Source organism: Anopheles nili, chromosome 3 (genome assembly GCF_943737925.1).
Source record: "Anopheles nili chromosome 3, idAnoNiliSN_F5_01, whole genome shotgun sequence".
NCBI lineage: Eukaryota > Metazoa > Arthropoda > Insecta > Diptera > Culicidae > Anopheles > Anopheles nili.
In genome coordinates, this window is record NC_071292.1 from 16,516,575 (window position 1) to 16,536,530 (window position 19,956).

Consider the following 19,956-nt stretch of genomic DNA (forward strand, 5'->3'; position numbering starts at 1 on the left):
TCCGGAGACAATAGTGTTTATTCTGGGAAAACGCACATCACAATCCCTCAGACCGCCCGGAGGCGTGGTATGCGGGCAGTACAAGTGTCTATCGAGATTGAGCTCAAGTTCCCCGTCTGGTAGCCGCCCGGTGGGAAGTTCTGGTACGATACAGAGACACTCGAGCCAGTTGCCAGTTCGTTCCCGTATCGCAAAACCCCGCGAGGGTTAACCGTGGCAAGATGCGTAAGGTTTGGCTGCTTGCCAGCACTCTGCTGGCGTTTCTGAACTTCGTCAAATCACAGGATGTCGCTCGTTCGCTCTACAGTACCAGGTAAGTGTCGCAAACTGCTAGAGAACGAAACTTTCTTTGGCTACAGGAGTCTTATGAACTTGCGGCGAGAAGATAAGCGAGTGTCTGCAGTGTTTTCAAGTGACACCGGAAGATCAAAGGCACATCTCGAATTAACGAGCGCTCTACACAGCTTGCAAGGACACCGGTCGAGGAGAGTGCTTCCAACGAGTGGTGCATTCTCGTTCGGATGCATCTTTTACGACCGATTGACGGTGGTATTGCAACCGATCGATACTTCGGTAGCTGGCGAGTGCTGTACTTCCTCGAAACGTGGGTTGCGACCTTGTGCTACTCGAAAACGCCGCCATCCTTCCGGACACCGTGTGCGCTCGGTGAAGAAGTGTAACAGCTAAAAAGTGATTACTGTGGCCCTGGAGCGGACCGGCAACAGTGGTGCGCTTCGAAAAGGCCTAGCAAACACTCAAATATTGACCGCATTGCCACGATTGGTGGTGACGGTGACGCTAATGCCCCACGAGGTGATTGTTCCGCTCGCGCGATGATGTATTCAGCTTTTACTGACCTTTACCTTCAGTCCATCTTCACACCGGGTGGTTGGCGCCGGTGAAGCTGAGGCGTACCATGCGTTTGTGGCGTGAGCCCATTTTACTTCCTCCTGTGCGCGAGTGCGATCAATTTTCATCGTTAACGATTGTTCTCGAGTGAGTCTCAAGCATTCATATACGCTTAAAGTGTTGCAGCTGTTCTAGTAGGCGCTGACAAAAAAAGCCAAAAATCGACACTTGGCAACCGCGAACAATTGCCACTGGCGGTGTCAATGCTTGGGTCGATCGTTGAGCGATCATTGGACTTGAACAAACACCCGGTAGTGCCAGCTGTCACTACTGCTTAACCTCCTTGAACTCGCCTCAGTAATGGTTCCTTGCGGATTTCTCGAAGATGTCACCTCGAACCCCGAATGTGGTTCCACGAGGAAGTCGTCAGGCCTGCGTTTGGGATACTATTTCGAATGGTAATTGTCTGGGCACGAGTTGTCAGAAGAAAAAAAAAGGTTCACGCGTCATGTGAGATGAATGGCTGTTCAAAAACACACGCAAAAAACGTGTGATGTTATCTTTCCTATAGCTGTTGACGTTTTGGGAGGGTTCTAATTGATGGGCCAAGCCGGTTGAGTTATGATTCCGGTTCATGGTTGAGATGCTACGTCTCGCAGGAACCCGCGGCCCCTTGCAATTACAGAAACGTGCCTGTTACAGGGAGGGATTTTTTTGCCGATTTAATAGTACCGATTTATTAACGCGTCAGTGTGGTTTTTTTTTCTGCCACTTGCGATGAAGGTTGATGCGATCGCTCAACAGATCGCTGGTAATAAATCTCTGGAATGTTAGCGGGAGTGCAAGCCGATCGTACGCCAATTGGATTTAATAATGCCCGCATTGCCGGCGGCCAATATTGACTTCTTACATTTTTCGATGTGCCGATCGGATGCAGCCTGCAATCAGCACGATCGGTCACGTGTCTGTAACATGCTTGTAATTTTTCATGCACCTACACCCCCGCCTACTGAGGGGCGTAATTATACTAGCAAATCTTCACCCGTTTCTCTCGTTTTGGTGCATTAAGATGGGCGATAGGAGGACTGGTTCACATAAACGGAACGTTTGTTTAAACCAGACGCCAGTAAATTTATTATCGACCGTTTACGTGCTACATGGCGCCAATGATTGAACAAGCAGTTGTAGGTGAAGTCTGTAGTATTTTGTTCTGGATTTTAGATAAAATAACCAGGTAATGTTTTACAAACAATATTTGTAGACAGCCCAAAATAGTTAGGATAGCTATGATTCTGTCAGAATGGCTCTGTTCAACTTGGACTGTTCTATGGGCACTCGCTCATATAAACGAGTTTTTTTTCGGTTGTGCAAATTTCGGGAGAATCCCACCGGTTGTTTGCCGACCGCTTCAGGGCTGGAAGAATTCAAATTTATTTGCACGAGTCGTGCAATCGCGAGCCGCCCGTGTCCACGTAACCGGTTGTGTTTGCCGTTTGCGTGAAGAGCTTTTATTTCACGCCCCGAAAGACCCGCTGCTCGATCGACCTTGGGCGGAAAGTTCGTCTTCGCGATGGTAAGAAGTTTCACTCCGTACAGTGTTTAATATTCCACGCCCGATGCATGGCATACGCAAAGATCCGATATTCCCGATGCCAGAGGGCTCGGATCTGCTTGGAATACAATTAAAGTCCCATTCGAGGGTGCCACTCCTCACAGCGAGCTCGAGGAACAATCGGAAACAGCCACGGGGCTTGCATGTGCGAGCTAATTAATCCATCAACCAAATGAATGCATCAATAGGCGCAGGTGGCATGAATCTAATAGTGGACGGTGTTCGGGAGCATTCGAGCGGGAACCATTCGAGGCATCTTATCTGGTGCGAATGCGTTTAAAGCGTGCGACTCGTATCATGCCGGTGCAATTCCCGGTGGACCAGACCAACCTCAATTACCATGTTTAGCTAATAAATTGTACATTCCCTCATGGGCACTTTTTCGCCGGGACAGCTATTTAGCGCCCGATGTACGAGGGAAAGCAAGCTTTAAAGCGCGGCTGATTTATAAATGCACGATTTGTGACGGTGTCATTCCCCGTTGTAGAAAGACAAATTACCCGGTTCGGAAACGCGCTTGTTTTGGGCAATAAATCACGCGATCTCTCGCGTAGGTCAATCGGACACTGGAAAACTACGCCACCGCAATGGTGTTGGGGAGTGTTTTTGGAATTTTATTCCCTCGTTGCGCCAGCAATTTGCACTCAACCGTTAGCCATTTCGCACCTTTCTTCTTAATGCATCGCCCTCTCACCGTCGCTTTCCGATGACCTACAATAACTGTGCGGCTCTTTCTTCTCTTCTCTTGTTCGTTTCAGATACGACAACCTGGACATTGACACAATTTTGGGCAGTAACCGGTTGGTATCGAACTACGTCGATTGTTTGTTGAGCCGCAAACCGTGCCCACCGGAAGGCAAGGACCTGAAACGTAAGTACTATTTGGTTTGCACTCCGTCAGGCTCGCAGGCGTATCGGCAGGTGCGTTTTGTCTGCCCATCTCGTTGACCTGGTTGCCGTTGAGGCTTTTCTGGCGAATCGTGAGCATCGCTTCAAGATCATAGCTTAATATTCAATTAGTTAATCGCTCCATCAACCTCTCGGCCCTTGGCAGATGCAGGCCATGGTTGGGAGTTTGAATTCCGCGCTTTTATGCACTTATGATTAGTGCAACCTTATGCACCGATCGCTAGCGGGTACGATCAGAATCAAAACAAAACCGTTGCCATGGTTCTCGTGCGGCCGATGCAAGAATAATTAGGTTTCCAAATGGTGGAAAAAATAATCGCAACCATTCCGTGAATGTTGCACGGGAAGGTTTGCAATTCAAATTGCTAACTAAACGCGTCATTGCACGGTGCACGCAGCGCGTTGCATTCACAGCCCAAAAGCTTAGCAACTGCCAGCGGCCTTGCTGCACATCCGCACATGCAATATGGCGGTTGGGTTTCGGTGGCTTTTTGGGTTGTGGGTTTTTTGTTGTTGCTGTTGATGTTGACAGCAGAACGCCATTCCGGCATATGAGTTAGGTGGTTTTCTCTCGCTCGAAATGACCAAAAGCCGCAAAACCGGCGCTGCCAAGCGGCACGAGAGAAAGGAAACGACAGAATGTGGCTGACGATTAAAAAGCAATATACTTTCGCTTCGGCCGGCGTAGGGGTGTCCTTGTCCTTGGTGAAAGGGCGCCCAACGAAACGGCCACCGGGCGGGGCTTAATTTTAGTCGAGCAGCCTGTACCGGCTGGGAGCGATTAGCGTCTTTAACTCCAGTCACCCTCGTAATTATTGTAATGGCGTCGCTAGACCGACGGGTTAGGTTAGAGCGAATAATAATTTGTTGTCATTATACGAGCCAAGGGTTAAGACCAGCTGGAAGCAATGTTATGCGGGAAATTTTAACAAAAAACAAGTATTGAACAGGAGATTCTAGGTCCAAAAATGTATTCGTTGAATTTGATCAACCTCAAGGCCATTGCTGTTGTTAGGAAAATACGCTTCCTTAATCCTCGTACGACCACGAGACCCTTTTATCAACAGACAACGGGAAGAGCAATCGAAATCACTCTTCTAGGCATCCGTTGTGTCCGTCCCTTTCAGCCACTTTATTTCCGATTGATCTTCGAGAAAAAAAGGATACCCTTTTTGGCTTTCCTAATGCAAACAAATCACAGCTGCTCACACCACTCGAAGAACCGTTGGGCAGTTTGGGCACCGAAAGTCTCCGAAAGGGGTTTATTTTTATCATCCTTCCGTTGCGGGCACCAGGCAACGGTGAGAAGAAGCCACGGATCGCAACTAATTAGCATAAGTCCCCCACCGGAATATTCAGCGAAAGGTGGAAACAACCACGAACGGTTTCCGATGGAGATTTGGCTCCTGCACCAGGTTTACCTTGGCCAAGGTGAACAGTGAGCATTCCCGTTCTCGCATTCCGGTACGGGTTTCGTGCGCATATATTCGAGCGAAAACTACACAAAAAAGAACGCTTACAGAAAGAAGCAACCATCCCCATTACGAGAAGGGAAAACTGTGGTGTGGTGAAGAAAAATGTTACCGACCGGGTAAACGGGTGGTGAAGCCGAGACCGGTTGGGTAAGGCGAAAGAAAGTGAAGTGGGGCAAAGGTTTGGAGCAAAACAAAACACGAGTACGAAAAAAAAAGAGAAATTGCGTATCCGAGACGGTTCCGGGATGGAGGAAGAAAAACACAACCCCTCGGTGTGATTTGTATGCGCTGTTCGGTCCCGTAAAGGTAGTTCCGTCCCGGATCGGAGCGGCCGAGGGGAAGAGATTGTTTGTTTATTTTATCATATTTTAGATGCACGGAAACCAGCTTGGAATTTGCGGAATTTTGTAAGACCTTTCGGTGGTGCTACAAATTCTAGGTCGCCATTTTTGTTTTGAAGTTTTTTTTAGATCGCTATTTGAGGACGCGAAACATAAACCCTAAAGGTCATTGTTTAGGTGAACAAACGCTCAGATGAGGGAAAATTCTTTCTTTTTTTTTACTAAAGTAAATTCAGTCTAAATTTTTAAACAACTTCATTTTTTATGACCACCAAATCACATCTCCCGTTCGTACGTGGTCGCAGAAGTTTACATACTTTTCATTACCATAGCAACGCCACCCCGGAGAGCTGGCTCCCGTGTTGCTGCTATTGCTACCCCACGTCTTGCTTGAAAAGGATAAAGTAGTCCACACCGCAGTCCTAGTACGAGAATGGTTGGCGTAGTTTTGCCAGGAACCGAGATAAACCCTGCGGACAGATGGTCCCCGTGGGACGACGCGGGCACTGCAAAGGGCCGCCGAAGGTGACAATGCGGGACGTGCACGGACTTAAAGAGAAAGTTTCGCGGTCTCGGCAGCAGGCGAGTTGTCGTTGCGGTGCGTTTTGTTTACTTTGATCGTGGCATCCAACCCAGTCCTCCCTGGCTTTGGCTTTGAGGTGGCCCCAGGACGAAGCCACCGATGGCTCTGGTTTTCCTTCGGTTTGGCCTCGGGGGTATCGTTCTAGTTATCTGGTTTCGTCGCGAGCGTGGGGATGAGAGCGGGAACCTCTTTACATATGTAATTGAAGGCAAAGTGAATAACAAACAGTTCACCCTGGGGCCACCCACAAGGGGTGCCGACGTTGGGCGAGAGAAAGACACGGAAGCTCTGTTCGGAGTTAACACAAGCTCAGCAGCTGCGAAGGTGGGTTAGTCGGTTGGGAAAGTCGTTTAAAGCTGTACAGACGCCACCGTCGTGCGGTAGTAGGCGTCGAGATCGAGCCTCTGGCGAAAGGGTTTGAATAAATGAAAACTGTAAAATGCAGAACTGCGGTAGGGTTGCCTCCCTCGGTCTATGGTGTTTGGTGGGGCACTTCCTGGGTTTGAGTGGAGGCGCTTACCCACCGGAAGGGTGCCGTCGGAGAAGCGTGCCTTTCATAAATTGGTTGATTAAATTTTAATTAAAGCTGTACAGTTCACTTAAAAGCGGGAAAATTAAATCATACAACTTTCGCCGAGCTTGTTTTATGAAGCGCACCGTAGTTAGGAGCATTTATTTATTGAGAACAAAGTCCCACCAGTGGAGTGATGATTTATTTTCACGGTTGATGTATGGCAAACGTTTTTCCTCGTTAAGCGTGCGGTTCTCGTCCTGGTGGCATCATTAACACAACATTTCTTAGCATTGCTTTAGCAAAAGGCCGTCAATTAATTACGATTAACCCTTTTTTTTAGCCCGCGTGGTCTGACGGAGCAATGGTTGCTTAGCAACGCAATTAAAAAGCCACCCCATAGGTGTGCTAAACAAACGCCGTCTACGATGACATCGTCGTTGTATGCCGTGGATGCATTGAGTACCTACTTGGGGACGTGCATTCATGTCAAACTGCAACGCGATGCAACCGGCGGCTCGAGCTGCATCGAATTCCACGCGAATCCGGTGACACGTTGTCGACTTCGTCGCTTCGGCCCCCTATGGAGCTTGGAGTCGCATCTCATTCTACCGGCATATGCCCGTTCTCCTGCAAATGCAATGTTCCCCACCAGCGCGTTCTGCTCGGGGCCGTGCAATTTAATCTCACATTAAATGGTAATCTACGAGCGTCATCAGTCCGGGCCGATGCAATGGCGTTCCCATCGGAAAACGGGTTTTGATGGAAATCGTCGTTCTCGGACGGGTACCTGTTGCCGTCTTGACTCGTACAAAGATGCGACTGCTGTTGGAGTCATTCCATCGGCAATTCCTGCTCCCTCGTCAAGCTAGCGATCGAGGCTTTTCAATGGAGGAAGCCTAAGTGGCACCAAACGTACTTCCTGCACGGTGCTAAGCGTGCGTATTATATGTCACCATTAACATGGTCTTCCCCAAGGTACGACCGTATCTTCCCTCTTTCGACTGAGCGACGTGATTAATCTGATGTTCCTGACGTGAGGTCCCAGTAAAGACCGTGTCACTCTTCCGTCTACTCCGGTGGGAGTAGTGATTTCATTGTTAAGCATCATGTCGTTTGTGTCGGTGTGCGTCTAAAACGCCACCGGTGCCAGCTGCAATCTGGATTGAATCTGGTGATGCCAAAAGAGCGACTTCCCCCAGAAACACTACCACGTGCTGCGCCGAGTGCTGACCATTGCATGTGATTACTTATTCATCCGATCCGAGGTCTCGCCCGGTCCAGAAAGGTTGTACGGAAACCCGAATCTGGTTCTGGACGGTCAGCAGAAGGCACGACGACACAGTGCACGATGCATGTATGCACCCGATACGGTGCAGCAAATGGTTGCATCCTTCATGCGACGGTCGGTTCTTGATAACTCGTGGTACAATGTACCGGTTCTGCTTCCTGTTCGGAGAGGACTTTGAACAAATTTGGCTTGGGTGGTTAACCTGCCGGCTAAGTGTTTTATCAAACGAGGGTTAATGGGACGGCTAGGGTATTTGGGGTCGCAATTTACCACTCGCTCGGTCCCAAGCCAGTTGTTGGGATGGATTGAACTATCAAGGTGATTAAGAATGTTCTGGTGAGGGATTACACGTACACAAGCCGGCCAGGCAGTGTGATGATGCCCCACATGTAACGCTAGTGTAAACACGTCGGCCATTACTTGTGAAACATGTGTAACTAAGTATATTTAAAGCTGCTTTTTGCTGGGTGCTTCAATGACCAGAACAGCTGAAGAAGCCATATGTCAGTAAATGCTTTTGGCACATGTTTTAATGCCATGGAAAGCAATAAAACTGCTGGTTCGGAGAAAGTTGCAATACTAACTGCATATGCATTAATGTAAATTTATGTGTTGTTTGCGTACAGATGTTTATCCTTTCATTCGTTTGCATCCATATTTGCTGCAAATACAACGGTACAGCTTCAGGAATGTTACTCGAGCTTGTCTGCAATAAACACCATGGCTGGGTTTCTGAAGTCAAAAAGAAACGCATCGGTATATGCAGCTAAGTACAGTTAATTTTTACGGCGAAGAAAGCTGCTAAAGGTGCTGCTCCAAAACGAATGTTCTCGTTCACATGAAAATGGGTGGTATGCAGCGAATGCCGAAGGATTTTAGGATAAGATATTGTGTTTGAAGAGTGTCGAGAAGTGTGAAACAAGAGTGGAGTATTTCTTAAAGGATATGTGTCCGTCCGAGCAGAGCATAATCCAGCGATTTCCCCATGTTCCAACGAGTGAGCTAAAACCAATTCCAAAAATAAAACCCGAAATGTGATCGTAAAATATTAGCTTAAAATAATTCTCCATTATCATTGGCGCCAGATGGGATTTGCATGTTCATTCGAATCGAATATGCAGTTAACTGTTGATGCACTCGTGTTTCGTTGTGCAAAGTACTGGTTCTGTTGTTTCCGCTCTGGCGTGCCGGGATTGCAAAAGATTACAGTTTAATTTATTCTCCTCACAAATCGTCCACTGGAACGAGTTAACAGGATGTGTTTTTGTTTTTTGACTCCGCGTATCGCGTATCGCTGATCGAGACCTGATTCGCACCGGAATGACACGGCAATGAGATCATGCCGAGCACGTTTGAGTTTCACTTCCTGTCCTATGGTTCTGTCTTTCTTAAAAAAGATGATTGTGATCTTTTTAGCGAACTTCACTACAACTGTGGGTTGCCATTTGTCGAGCCGAAAAATTTAATAGCGAAACAAAATGATATTTTCAACTGATTAGATTATACGACAGCTTCTTGGTTGCTTGTTAACGTTGCATAATTTTTTGCATTTTCCGGGGAGGTTTTCAGTTCTGTTAGGTAAAAATAAATCTATAGAAGCATGTCACACAAATGAAGCAATCCTGGGTCGATGGAAAATGCAGCATGAATCGATAATGGTATTACCAGCGCTATCAGTGAGAAACCGTGATTTAACTCAGCACTTGAGGCGTTGCGTTTTCTACAAAATCTAGTGAGCGCAAGCGTGTTGTTTAATATCATTTTCCTATTTCTGTTCCATCGAGAAAGTATGGGTGCATTTTGGAGCTGTTTGACGAACTTTACAGTTCTCTATCAATCATAATTGCACGAAATATACCCGATCATAAACCAGGCCGAATGACATTCGCCTCCCGAAACGGTGGAGAAACGCATAATTAAAGAAAATTACTGCACCGAGTATCGGTTACGAGTGCCGACATTATCATTCCCGTATTTTGTAGCAAGTCATTAGGCACAAGGCTGTATTCGTCATCGCCAAGATGAAACCATTAGGGGTTAGCTGGCAAAATGATGAACAAATCAACCGCACAACATTTAAACTCGAAAAGGATATTCCCGTAGGGTGTCTTCTTTCGCTTTGCACAGGCGCTTGTAACAGTTTGCTGCTCCAGCAAAGACGAAATGGTTTCATCTTAACGATGCTCCAAAAGGGCATGAGAAAAAAATCTCCGTTCTCAGTGCCTATTTGCCGGGCAAACTCATTACAAGGCGTAACAAATGCAGTAATTTGCACGCCCCGACCAGGTGGAAGATCCACAGCGAATCGCACTGGATGGGCAAAAATCAGCTCAGCATTTAGACCCCATTCAACCACGTTATGGGCGTCAAAGAGGCCGGCCGAGAAAAAAAAAACGAATCATGTTCCAAATGATTAGTTAAACGCGTTAAAGGTGATCGATTAACGAGTGGCTTAAGAAGGTCTAGACTTATGTGTTCAGTGTGTCTCACTTTTGTCACTGGCATTGTGGGTTTTTGGCAGTTACCAATACAAATATTTTCTGACTGATCGGTTCTCTTTTTTTCCCTTAACCAACTTAACTCTTTTACAGGTATCCTCCCGGAAGCACTGCGCACCAAGTGCACTCGCTGTTCACCGATCCAGAAAGAAAACGCCCTGAAGATCATCACCCGGCTGTACTACGATTACCCCGATCAATACAGAGCACTGCGAGAACGTTGGGACCCGTCAGGGGAGTATCATCGACGATTCGAGGAGTACCTGCGCGGACTACAGTTCAACCAGATCGGTGGAAATGGCGGCTCAACCACGTCGGTCGGATCACCCAGCGTTAGTAACACGGTAGAGAGTGGTGGCAACGATCGGCCGGTAAGAAATGACCTCGATCGACAACCTGCCACACAGAGCAGCAACGTGCAGGCGGTAGTGATAGACCCGCAGACGCTGGCCGGCCAGCCGAGCGATCCCGCGGTTCCTGTACCGACACCGGCAGCTGTTGTGCCCGCGACCGAACGACCCAGGCCACCGGCACCGGTAGCACAAATTTTATTCCCAACCACTACCACCCCTAGTGACACCAGTAGCCCTTCTACTACCACCTCCACTAGTACCTCCACTTTTGGATCGCTAGAACTCACCACTTTAGGGCCGCTGGCCGCTAACATCGCGGGTTCCGCCAGCATAACCGAACCTCCGGGCGAGCTCTCGCTGGACAGCGCCCGGCCGGATCGGGCGGACTCGACCGGGCCCGTAGTACCGGTACCGGTAAATTACTATCTCAACATCACTAACGGTGGCTCGCTAACGCTTTGGATGGTCCACGTAACGCTGGGCGATGCTGGGGAGTGGGCTCAGGACCAGTAGGCTGTGGTTATGGTTAGCGGTAGGCTAGATGGCTACTAGATTGTAACGCGGCTTCGGCTAGGACGAAGCCGGCATTTTATGCGTGCTGTGAGAGTGTGCGAGTGTTTGTGTGTGAGCGAACGATACTTGATAACAAATATAGTACAAACAAGTAACCCGTAACCAGGCTGTAGCTTTCTAACCATTCTCTAACAACCGTTAACGGTTTTCCGTCGATTCGAGGCATCGTAAGTCCTTTTCATCGAGCTCGATGGACGTGCGCCCAGAAAAGGAGACGCTTCTTGTACCCGAGATAACCGAGATCGCTGCGAATGACTCGTATCCACAGGCAACCCCGAGAAGGGATGAATGGATTGATGGTTTCCGGGGGCTGCGTAGGAACCGATGGGAAAGCTTGCCGAGATTAATGCCAACCGGGCTCGGACGGTGAATTATGACTGTCGATTGTTCGGTGGCATTGTAAGCTCCCGAATCTGCCCACACGCTACTGAGCGCAATCGTAAATAAACCGGCCGTACTCCTACGTCGGTTTGCAGTGCGTGGGATCGTAGCACAACAATGGGGCTGATAATTATGCGTTCAATTGATTGGTGAAACAAAAAACAAGACGAGTCTGCAGGGGATGGATTCGTGGCATGACGAACAAGGTTCTGGAATGCCGGGAAAACGGCGCTCATCGACGAGCGGAGGCTTGTGCTGATATTTTGACGGCACAATTCGGTTTGAGCGTAGCTTAATTAACTGTAAAATTCGCACAAAACGTTGCATTTCCAATCCGATGGGACGATGTTCGCGGATGAGCCTACGCCCGAGCACGGCGCCTGCAGTGTGGCTATCGATCAAGCCGTGGTTGTTGTTTTTCCAACGCCTGGTTGTTGTTGATGCGTTGATGAATGCACTTGAAATGATGCACCCGAGGGATGGAAAAACCCTGGAAAGCCTGAAAATCGTACAACGAACGGTGGCTGAGTTGGCTGCGAGTGTAAATATATTAATTATTATTGATCGAGATTGCGCACAATAGGGCATGGGGCGCGGAATTATGAATACATAAAACGGTCCCGATGATAAATCACCGGCATGATGATGATTTTATTTCGAATAAATTAAGCTTGTTCGCGTTGATGAGATATTTCTTGTTAAATGTAATTTATTTGCATCCCACGTTGCACGCTTTATTGTGCGGTTTTTTTTCATTTCGTAGTTTTAAATACTGCATTATCGAGAAATGTGTGCAATAACACTGCAAAAACCTGTTCAAGTGTCAATAATCCGCTGCCAATTCGCAGCTCATGCAACATATCACAATTGCCGTCGGTGGAACTTGATTGGGGTCACCTACAGCAGGCCTCCGTTGGGCGGACAAGATTCCGGGTCAAGAAGCATCCAGTCACGCTCTTCGCGCGCGCTCAGAACTTGTGATACCGATCGAGAATATAGCCTAGGCTCGTTGGTTTATGTAACTGCAAACAAACCGTTCGAAAACCGCACCTAAAGAATGCGGTTTTATTTCCACCCGCAGTGAGGTGGTTTCGATTTCATCCCTGCGCGAATAAAATGCTGTTCTCGAGCGAGTAATGTGTGAACAACAATTCGATAAGCATCCTCTGTGAGGAGCGTGAAAATGCGATAAAAGCAAACCACGGGCCGTGTTTTGAGTGCGAGGGTCATTTAAAAATCATCACTTCGTTTAATAATAATGTTCGCAGGCGTGCAATGCAATTAAACCGTAACCGGAAGGGCTCTTAGCGGGTGAATTAATTAACAACGCACCGATGCCGCATGTACACGCATGAAATCATCGCATAATTCGCACGTGGCACCACGCCGCAGGAGTCCTGCGAGACCCATGCCTCTTCCCGGCTGTGCACGATCAATTCGCACCCTTTTAACACCCCCATATTTCAACCTTCACTCCACGGCACCATCTCACCCTGAGTGCCGCAAAATTACTCATACATTTTTGACCATTGCACCAAATCCACCCCCACGAATTGGACAGGATCCGCAGCTGGCCGGCATCGGTATTCCTCGACCGGACGAGGCACAGCCACCGATATGGGAAGGATCGCAACTGGCACAGCAAATTCCACCGGCACAACGGCCACCGGGGGTCAACGGTTTCGTCGAGTTCGGTCCATTCGCGACGTTCGATTCGATTGCACCCATCGTCCAGCAGCCGTCCTCAGGCGACAGTGTTGGAATTCAAAATTGGGGTCCTGCCGGCAACAGCCCGCAGTTGGCATTGGCTTCGACGATAGACGTTTCGGGTACTACGGCTGGATTGGTGGTGACAACGACGCGACCCACCATCGTCGACGGGTTTGATGCGCTCCTCACGGTACATTGGCATATTATCGAATTCGAAATGCTATTTGCTTTCAATTGCGTCTAGTTACGCTCGTAACAACTCGTACGAAGCTCCAAGCGCGTAATGTAGCGTGGTTTATGCTTATTAAACATTGAGCAGATAAATAGCTTGGAATGGTGAATCTCTACGCTCTTGTACATGAAACGCTATCCTATTTCGGTGTTGGGAAGGTTGCAGTGACAGTTTGTTCAACAGTCAAATGCTCATTGCCGTTTCCGTGCTGACATCTGCTCGCATGCTAACTGTTCTATGTTTTATGTTGTAGGCTCCACCACTCGTAGTGGTTAATCGATTCGGTGAAGATGGAAACGCTTCCAGGCCACCTGTACCAGTTGTACCTGTGGAAACGGCGACTACTACGACCACGCCAAGGCCTACTACAACTGTGCGGCAGACGCGACCAGTCACACGCCAGACGACAACAAGAAATAACCAACGTACTACGACGCGATTCGTAAGTATTGTGTTGCCAGGAAGATGATGTCCATGGATCAGGTGTTGGAACAGGTTTTCAAGTAAAAAGCTAAAGCCGTTAAGGACCTGTAAAAAGACACCATACACGCAACAACAAAACCATGCACACGAAAAACAATGAAAACAGGTTTTCCCCATTGGAATTACGCACTCGACCAACACCTCGTTCTCACTTTCGCAGATTACACGAGTGCCACAGACTCCGCCACCAACAACACCACGAATCACGCGAACGACGACCACCATGACGTACATTTTACCACAACGACCACCACCACCACAACCCCTGCCGTCTCTGGCACAACACCAACCAATACTTCCCCAGGCACCACCGCCACAAGCATTTCCAACAGTTTTATACGAGCGTCCTCAGGTACCTCCGAGGATCAGCCCTCGACCACCACAAACACCACCAACAGCGCCACCCACAGCACCGCAACGACCTCTGTACCAACCATATGTACCAACGGAACCCCCAAGGACACAGTACGGACAGACCACCCCAGACAGCATTATTGATCACTTCTTTGTTCCGCCATCGCAGGCCACAAACGTCCCACTCCAGCCGAGCCCGATCGTGGGTCTGTGGAACCAGCTTGGGACGAAGATCGCGGACACGGCTGACGCTATCGCTGGCATGCTGAAGAAGACGGTTGATGTCCTGGTGACGAGCCACATCCAATCGCACCAGCGGGCACTTCGGCGTATCTAGTGGCAAAGCGAGCCCGTAAAATGGCGTGAAAAATTATGTGAGAATGCTTGCCGTTTTAGGCATCGGTGTTTCCATCCGTAGATTATTGCCCCAGTGTACGTATACGGGCGTGTGTATGATTCGCAAGTCCCTAGTACCGTGTCCAGTGAGAAAGAAGGAAAAAGACAGCCCCAACCCATCAAAACGGACGATTGGGGATGTTCGCGTTCGAAAAGAAAATGAAGGAAAAAGCCTACACAAACTCCTCACCGTTCGGAGTGCTAAAATAGCATCTGTAGTGAAGCGCATTTTCATTCCAAATCCCCATTTGAGCGTCATCCAGCGTAGCTTACCCCATCCAGACCAACAAGTGGCCCTGAAATCATGTAACCCTTCTGTGATTGAGTAGAGTGATAAAATTTACGTGTATCCTTGTGTAGTTGAGCGTCCCAGACTTGGCCACTATGTCGTAGCACCTCTGGTAGGAGTAGTGTTTCTTTTCAGTGTTATATTTTGCTTATTTTTCTTGCTCAAATTCCCCATATCTCTATCGAAAGTGCTTCATAAAATTCGTTTGAGCAGCACCGAGGTGCTGTGCAGCGTATGAAAGAAACAGCAACGTAATGACATATTACAGGGTGAATTTTAAGGTTCATGGATTACGATTGTATCTTGCTATCAAATAAATGTATCAACCGTTATGTATGTAATTAAACCGCTAATGTGTATGCATGTTGAAAGAAAATATTTTCTGCACGAAACGAAATCATTAAAGAAAGGAATAATTCGTTGAGAATGATTGAAGTAGTTTCATAGACGATCAAAAAAGTAAACGATTGCGACACCAAACTTTTGAAATTGAAAAACTTGTTTGATTTATTATTACTTTAAAAGCTATTTAATTCGTTCCGTTGAGAGACACCGGTAGGACGCGCTACCTCTCCGATTGGCAGCAGCTTCCGGTTGGTACGAATAAATATGAAGTAAAATGTAAAAAAAAAAGAAATGAATAAATTGCATCCTTTCGAAATACACGGGCAGCGAATTGAGGCATGAGCAATCAAATCATAGCGAGATTCGCAATAATGTTTTTTTTTTCGTTTCTTTCTACACCGTTTGGAGCTTTGCACGGCTTTCCACCGGTGCTTTGACGTTTGGTGGCATATTTCATTTTTTCTCAACCGTTTTTCTGTGATGAAATTTATCTTTGATTTTTTTAGTTTTTTTTCGACGGCGAAAGGAAAACGGGAGAAATTTTTTACTCTGCTGCAAGCCATTTGCCTCCTGGGACGTCAGTGGAATATTGTGATGCAGAATCCGAAGGCACGGAAAATCATCCAACTTCTGTTGCGCTCGTGCATGTTGCAAGCTGTTGGTTGGACAGATTTTGCAAGCATTCAAATGCGTAGAAATGCAATTTTCATACAAAGCAGCACTATTTTATAATGAAACATTCTGGTAGTTGCACTATTATATATGCATAAAGTTGACTGACGTAGCGGAGGTCTAACCGCGCAGAAGTAGCGCACTAATATTTTTAATGTAATGCCCAAGGAATCAAATGAACGGTTGTTTTTGAAAATTGACCAGTTATATACTTACTAGGATAAACCGTAATCATAGCGTATCGTCGGAACATACATATCTTCGAGGGTACAGGTTTGAGCTTGATAAAGTTTAAGTAATCAATTACCTCAATTGTAAGATAATTCCTAGTTCATATATTCTGGTTCCTTATACATTCAAAAGTCTATAAATTGTGGCATCGTTGATAAAAATGCAAAAAGAATATATAATAAATGTGTACGCTTAGTAAAAGCTCGAATGCATTTTGAACTGCAACGACGTCATCACTTTGTAAAAAGCATACTTGCAGGCGCTTATAATTTCATTGGCTACATATTACAGGGTTTGTCGCATTCACACCTTTTGTTCATATTTCGCTTATGAGCAATTTATAGGTCACATAAATAAACGTCCTTCTTGTCGATCCGAAGGTTAGAGAAACTATAACAAACAAACAGAGACAGGTTGCATGCAGCTAACGCATTACATTCCATTACACAAATTACGCGGAACACCGAGCATGGTAATTTGAAAATTGCACTCCTTTGTCGATGAGAGTTCTCTTGAAGACACTGTATGAAACAGAGAACAAAAAGAAGACGTTCATGAACATATTGCGAAATGATTTTGCAAATGTACCTTCACCACAGCACAGTTGTTGGCATTGATAGAAGGAATTGAACAGCTGTAAGTGAGGGCTTAAACAAGGAAAACTTTCGAAGGATCGGCAAGCGTACGGTGAATATTGAAATGGATTTTGCGAGTCCGGTGGACATTTGCTGTGCAGAGCTTGAAACGTTCGCTTGTCAACAGATGCATCTGGAGAATGCCGCAAAGCATACCTAATATTTATTGCCAAGGGTGTAAACCGGCACATACACATATGGCGTGTTTTATTTCGTTTTTCTTTTGTTGAATCTCGCATTGCAGTTTTCATCCATCAGGTGGAATTTTCATGTCCGATGGTGTTGCCGTAGGAAGTGTTATTTCCGTTTCTCCTTGCAGCTTCCTGGAGAACTATCCTTCGGTACTGGGATGTAGGATCACGAAGGAGACCAGGGAGGCACCAGTCACATGCAAAAATTTTGTTAAGAGAACACATATTGAAATTCCTGTCAGCCTGATTGCATTCGCCCATTTCGTGCTGGCTCAGAACGGTGCCAGGATATAAACATCGGCCAAAGTGTGAAGCAGCGTCGGGATGCTATGGCACGGTAAAAGGATGAAGGAAAATCCATCTGATTACGGGATAGTCTCGTTCGAGCGGTCGTTTCGCTGGATGTCTCGTAAGCCTTGTGCGTCATTTCGTAACGATGTGAGGCGAATGAAATATTTATCATACCACGAATGGGTGCATAGAGAAGGAAAGCGAAAGAAAATGTCTTTTGCCGGGCTGCAGCGCGAAACAAAATCCACATGTCAGACTTGACACATTCGCATTTGATTATCCTGAGCTTTTTCTTACATTACCACCGTTTACATATGAGTATGGAAATTAGATTTAAAGATCTTCGCTTGAGTGCTGTTGGCACAGAATGGAGATAGCGCTATGCAATTTTGTTTTCTTCGTCTGGGACCAGCGGGTCAATCAAACCACTAATTCAATTCCCGACATGAATGGCTAATTGCGTAGGGAAAAAAGCGCTTGGAGAAATCAAAACAATGTTCGCGCGTGTTCCATTAGATGTGTCCACTATTTCCTGCCACGATGGGAGTCATCGCAGTCCTTTCATCACTGATTCACGCTAATGAACGCTCTCCGCTAATGCATCATGCCGCATGATGCACCCGATTGCCGCATAATTATCGGTAACAAAATTGTACATTTGTTAGAGCGCGCGCGTGCATCACCGGCTCACCTTTCCGATGCACCAGAGGTTTGCAGCTCTGGCCCCTCCATTGCCTGAGAATGGGATACGGGGCACGGGGAATGAGACTGAGAAAAATCGGAAATGTAGCGTGCATAGACGACTGATGAGCGAAGCAAATGAAATCAACCCATTTGCTATGTTTCCATGAGGGTTTTTCCGGATGACGATTTTGTGTGTAAATGAATCGCTTTTGCATGAGCCGTTCGAATTTGTGGCCATAACGTTACTAGTATCCACCGCTGCAGGATATAGCGTATGTGTGTGTTGGTCTGCAAGAGGAAAAATCGTTGCCATAACAACAAACCGTCAGAGTGAAACGTTTCAGGGCAGCCTTTCCGAACATGCTTTATGAGGTCCTCTAAGTGATCATACTTTACAGCTAAAGCAAACATTTTCTTAGGACCATTTCCTCTTCTGATGAGCTTTTTTTCGTTTCTCCTATCAGATACCTGACTCGCTCTTGCCGTGTGTGTCTACGGATCGGTTTTATGGCGAAGCTTTTCTATCCTGAACTCGGACTGTACTGTAATCGACGTGTTCGGTGACTTTAGCATCACGCAACAGCCCCGGCAGGGTCTAGCAAGGGACAATTTGGGTTTTTCCCAGTTCACACCCGCTTCGGATCAACCTTCACGAAAGCAGCTTCTCGAAAGCCGGTCGAATCCGGGGAGCATCAGACCCGCTACACGCACGTACTCAAGCTGTACGCACGCAACAACAAACAAAGCGTTCGGTGCGAGGCCAAACGTGCGTGGCAGTGTGTGAGGACGGGCGGCCCGGCCAAAAACAAACGTTAAACATGGTACAATATTTATGCACAGTTTGGCGACACATAAAAACGCCCGAGGCGGGTTTATTTTCCTCGGAGCGCTAGCCTAACGCGCGTAATAAACGCCCTGCTGAGAGCCGAACGGCGGATGGAAAAGGGCGTCTCGGCTCGGCTCGCTTTCCGGCGCTTTTCTACCACCCCCGACCGGGCAGGGGGAGACTTCTTCTCAGACGTGATGACACATGATGATAACAACGAGGGTTGGTTTTTCGCCGCGAGAAAAACACAACGGCAAACATGTTGCCTCATGTGCACGCATACTCGCACAATCACAAGTGTCAAAGCTGTCAGCTCAAACGGCGATAAAGGAAGTAGATTTGGCTTCTTGTGTGCCATTTCCCAGGGCGAGACTCCCTGTCGCGGCACACTTCCGACAGCTGGAAACAATCCGATTTCGGGGAGCGGAAAAGTGATTTATTTTTCCACCCACACCCAGGGCCGTTGAAAGGGCCTGAGCCCACCGGAACACATCATTTCCTCGGCTGTCTCGTTGATGGCTCGATCAGTGGGAGGGATGGTATCGATCGTCTGGACTTAATTTGATTTGGCAAGATTTGTGCCAAACTTTTGAGCAAAAGAGCTTCGCAGAAGAAGCGGCTCGTGGCAGCCACCATTACCGGACGGAAGCCACATGGCTGGGTCGTGAACTTCGATGGGATAATTGGTTAAAAGGGACGCTCGTTCGGAAGGCATACCATTCCGGTGGGGTTTCTTACGAAGTGTCCGTTACTTCTACCGCATTCCATAGACTCGTGGATTGCTACTAATAAAACACATAAAAACCACTACGCTTTTGTCTCTCGGAAAGCCCGCTCGGCTTAGTCATCGTTTCGAGACACTAAGTTGCCGAATCGAGTGGCCCAAATTGGGGGCTTTCCAGTCAATTAGCTATGCGCCTCAGCAGAGCCAGCAGATCTTTGGATCGCTAGTGTTTTGTTTTCGTACAACAGCGCGGATGTTTTAGTTGAGTGAGCGCGTTTTTCTCCTCGACGGCAAACACCTGACCGGTACGTGGATTGTACCGCCCCAAAGATGGGCATTGTGACCTTCGCGTCGTGCCTTCCTGGCTACTGTTGCGTACCGGCCCCGGAGTGTTTGCGGAACTAGTAATCTTCCTCCCCAGCTCTATTAGAAGGGTTTCGTACGCGCTACAACACTTCGTCGAGTATGCCATCTCCGCCAAACGGAAGTGAAGTCACTCGAATCGCTTTGAAGTGTG

The 19,956-nt window shown here is 47.4% G+C and overlaps 1 protein-coding gene across 1 annotated transcript; it reads left to right on the top strand.

The window, feature by feature from the left end:
- The first annotated feature begins 221 nt into the window (after positions 1-221).
- Positions 222-15,163, top strand: LOC128723788 (uncharacterized). The gene is made up of 6 exons (XM_053817553.1): positions 222-313; positions 3,220-3,332; positions 10,163-10,893; positions 12,938-13,276; positions 13,572-13,760; positions 14,325-15,163. The coding sequence occupies exons 1-6, from the start codon at positions 222-224 to the stop codon at positions 14,490-14,492; spliced, it is 1,632 nt and encodes a 543-aa protein (XP_053673528.1). The 3' UTR covers positions 14,493-15,163.
- The last annotated feature ends 4,793 nt before the right edge of the window (positions 15,164-19,956 follow it).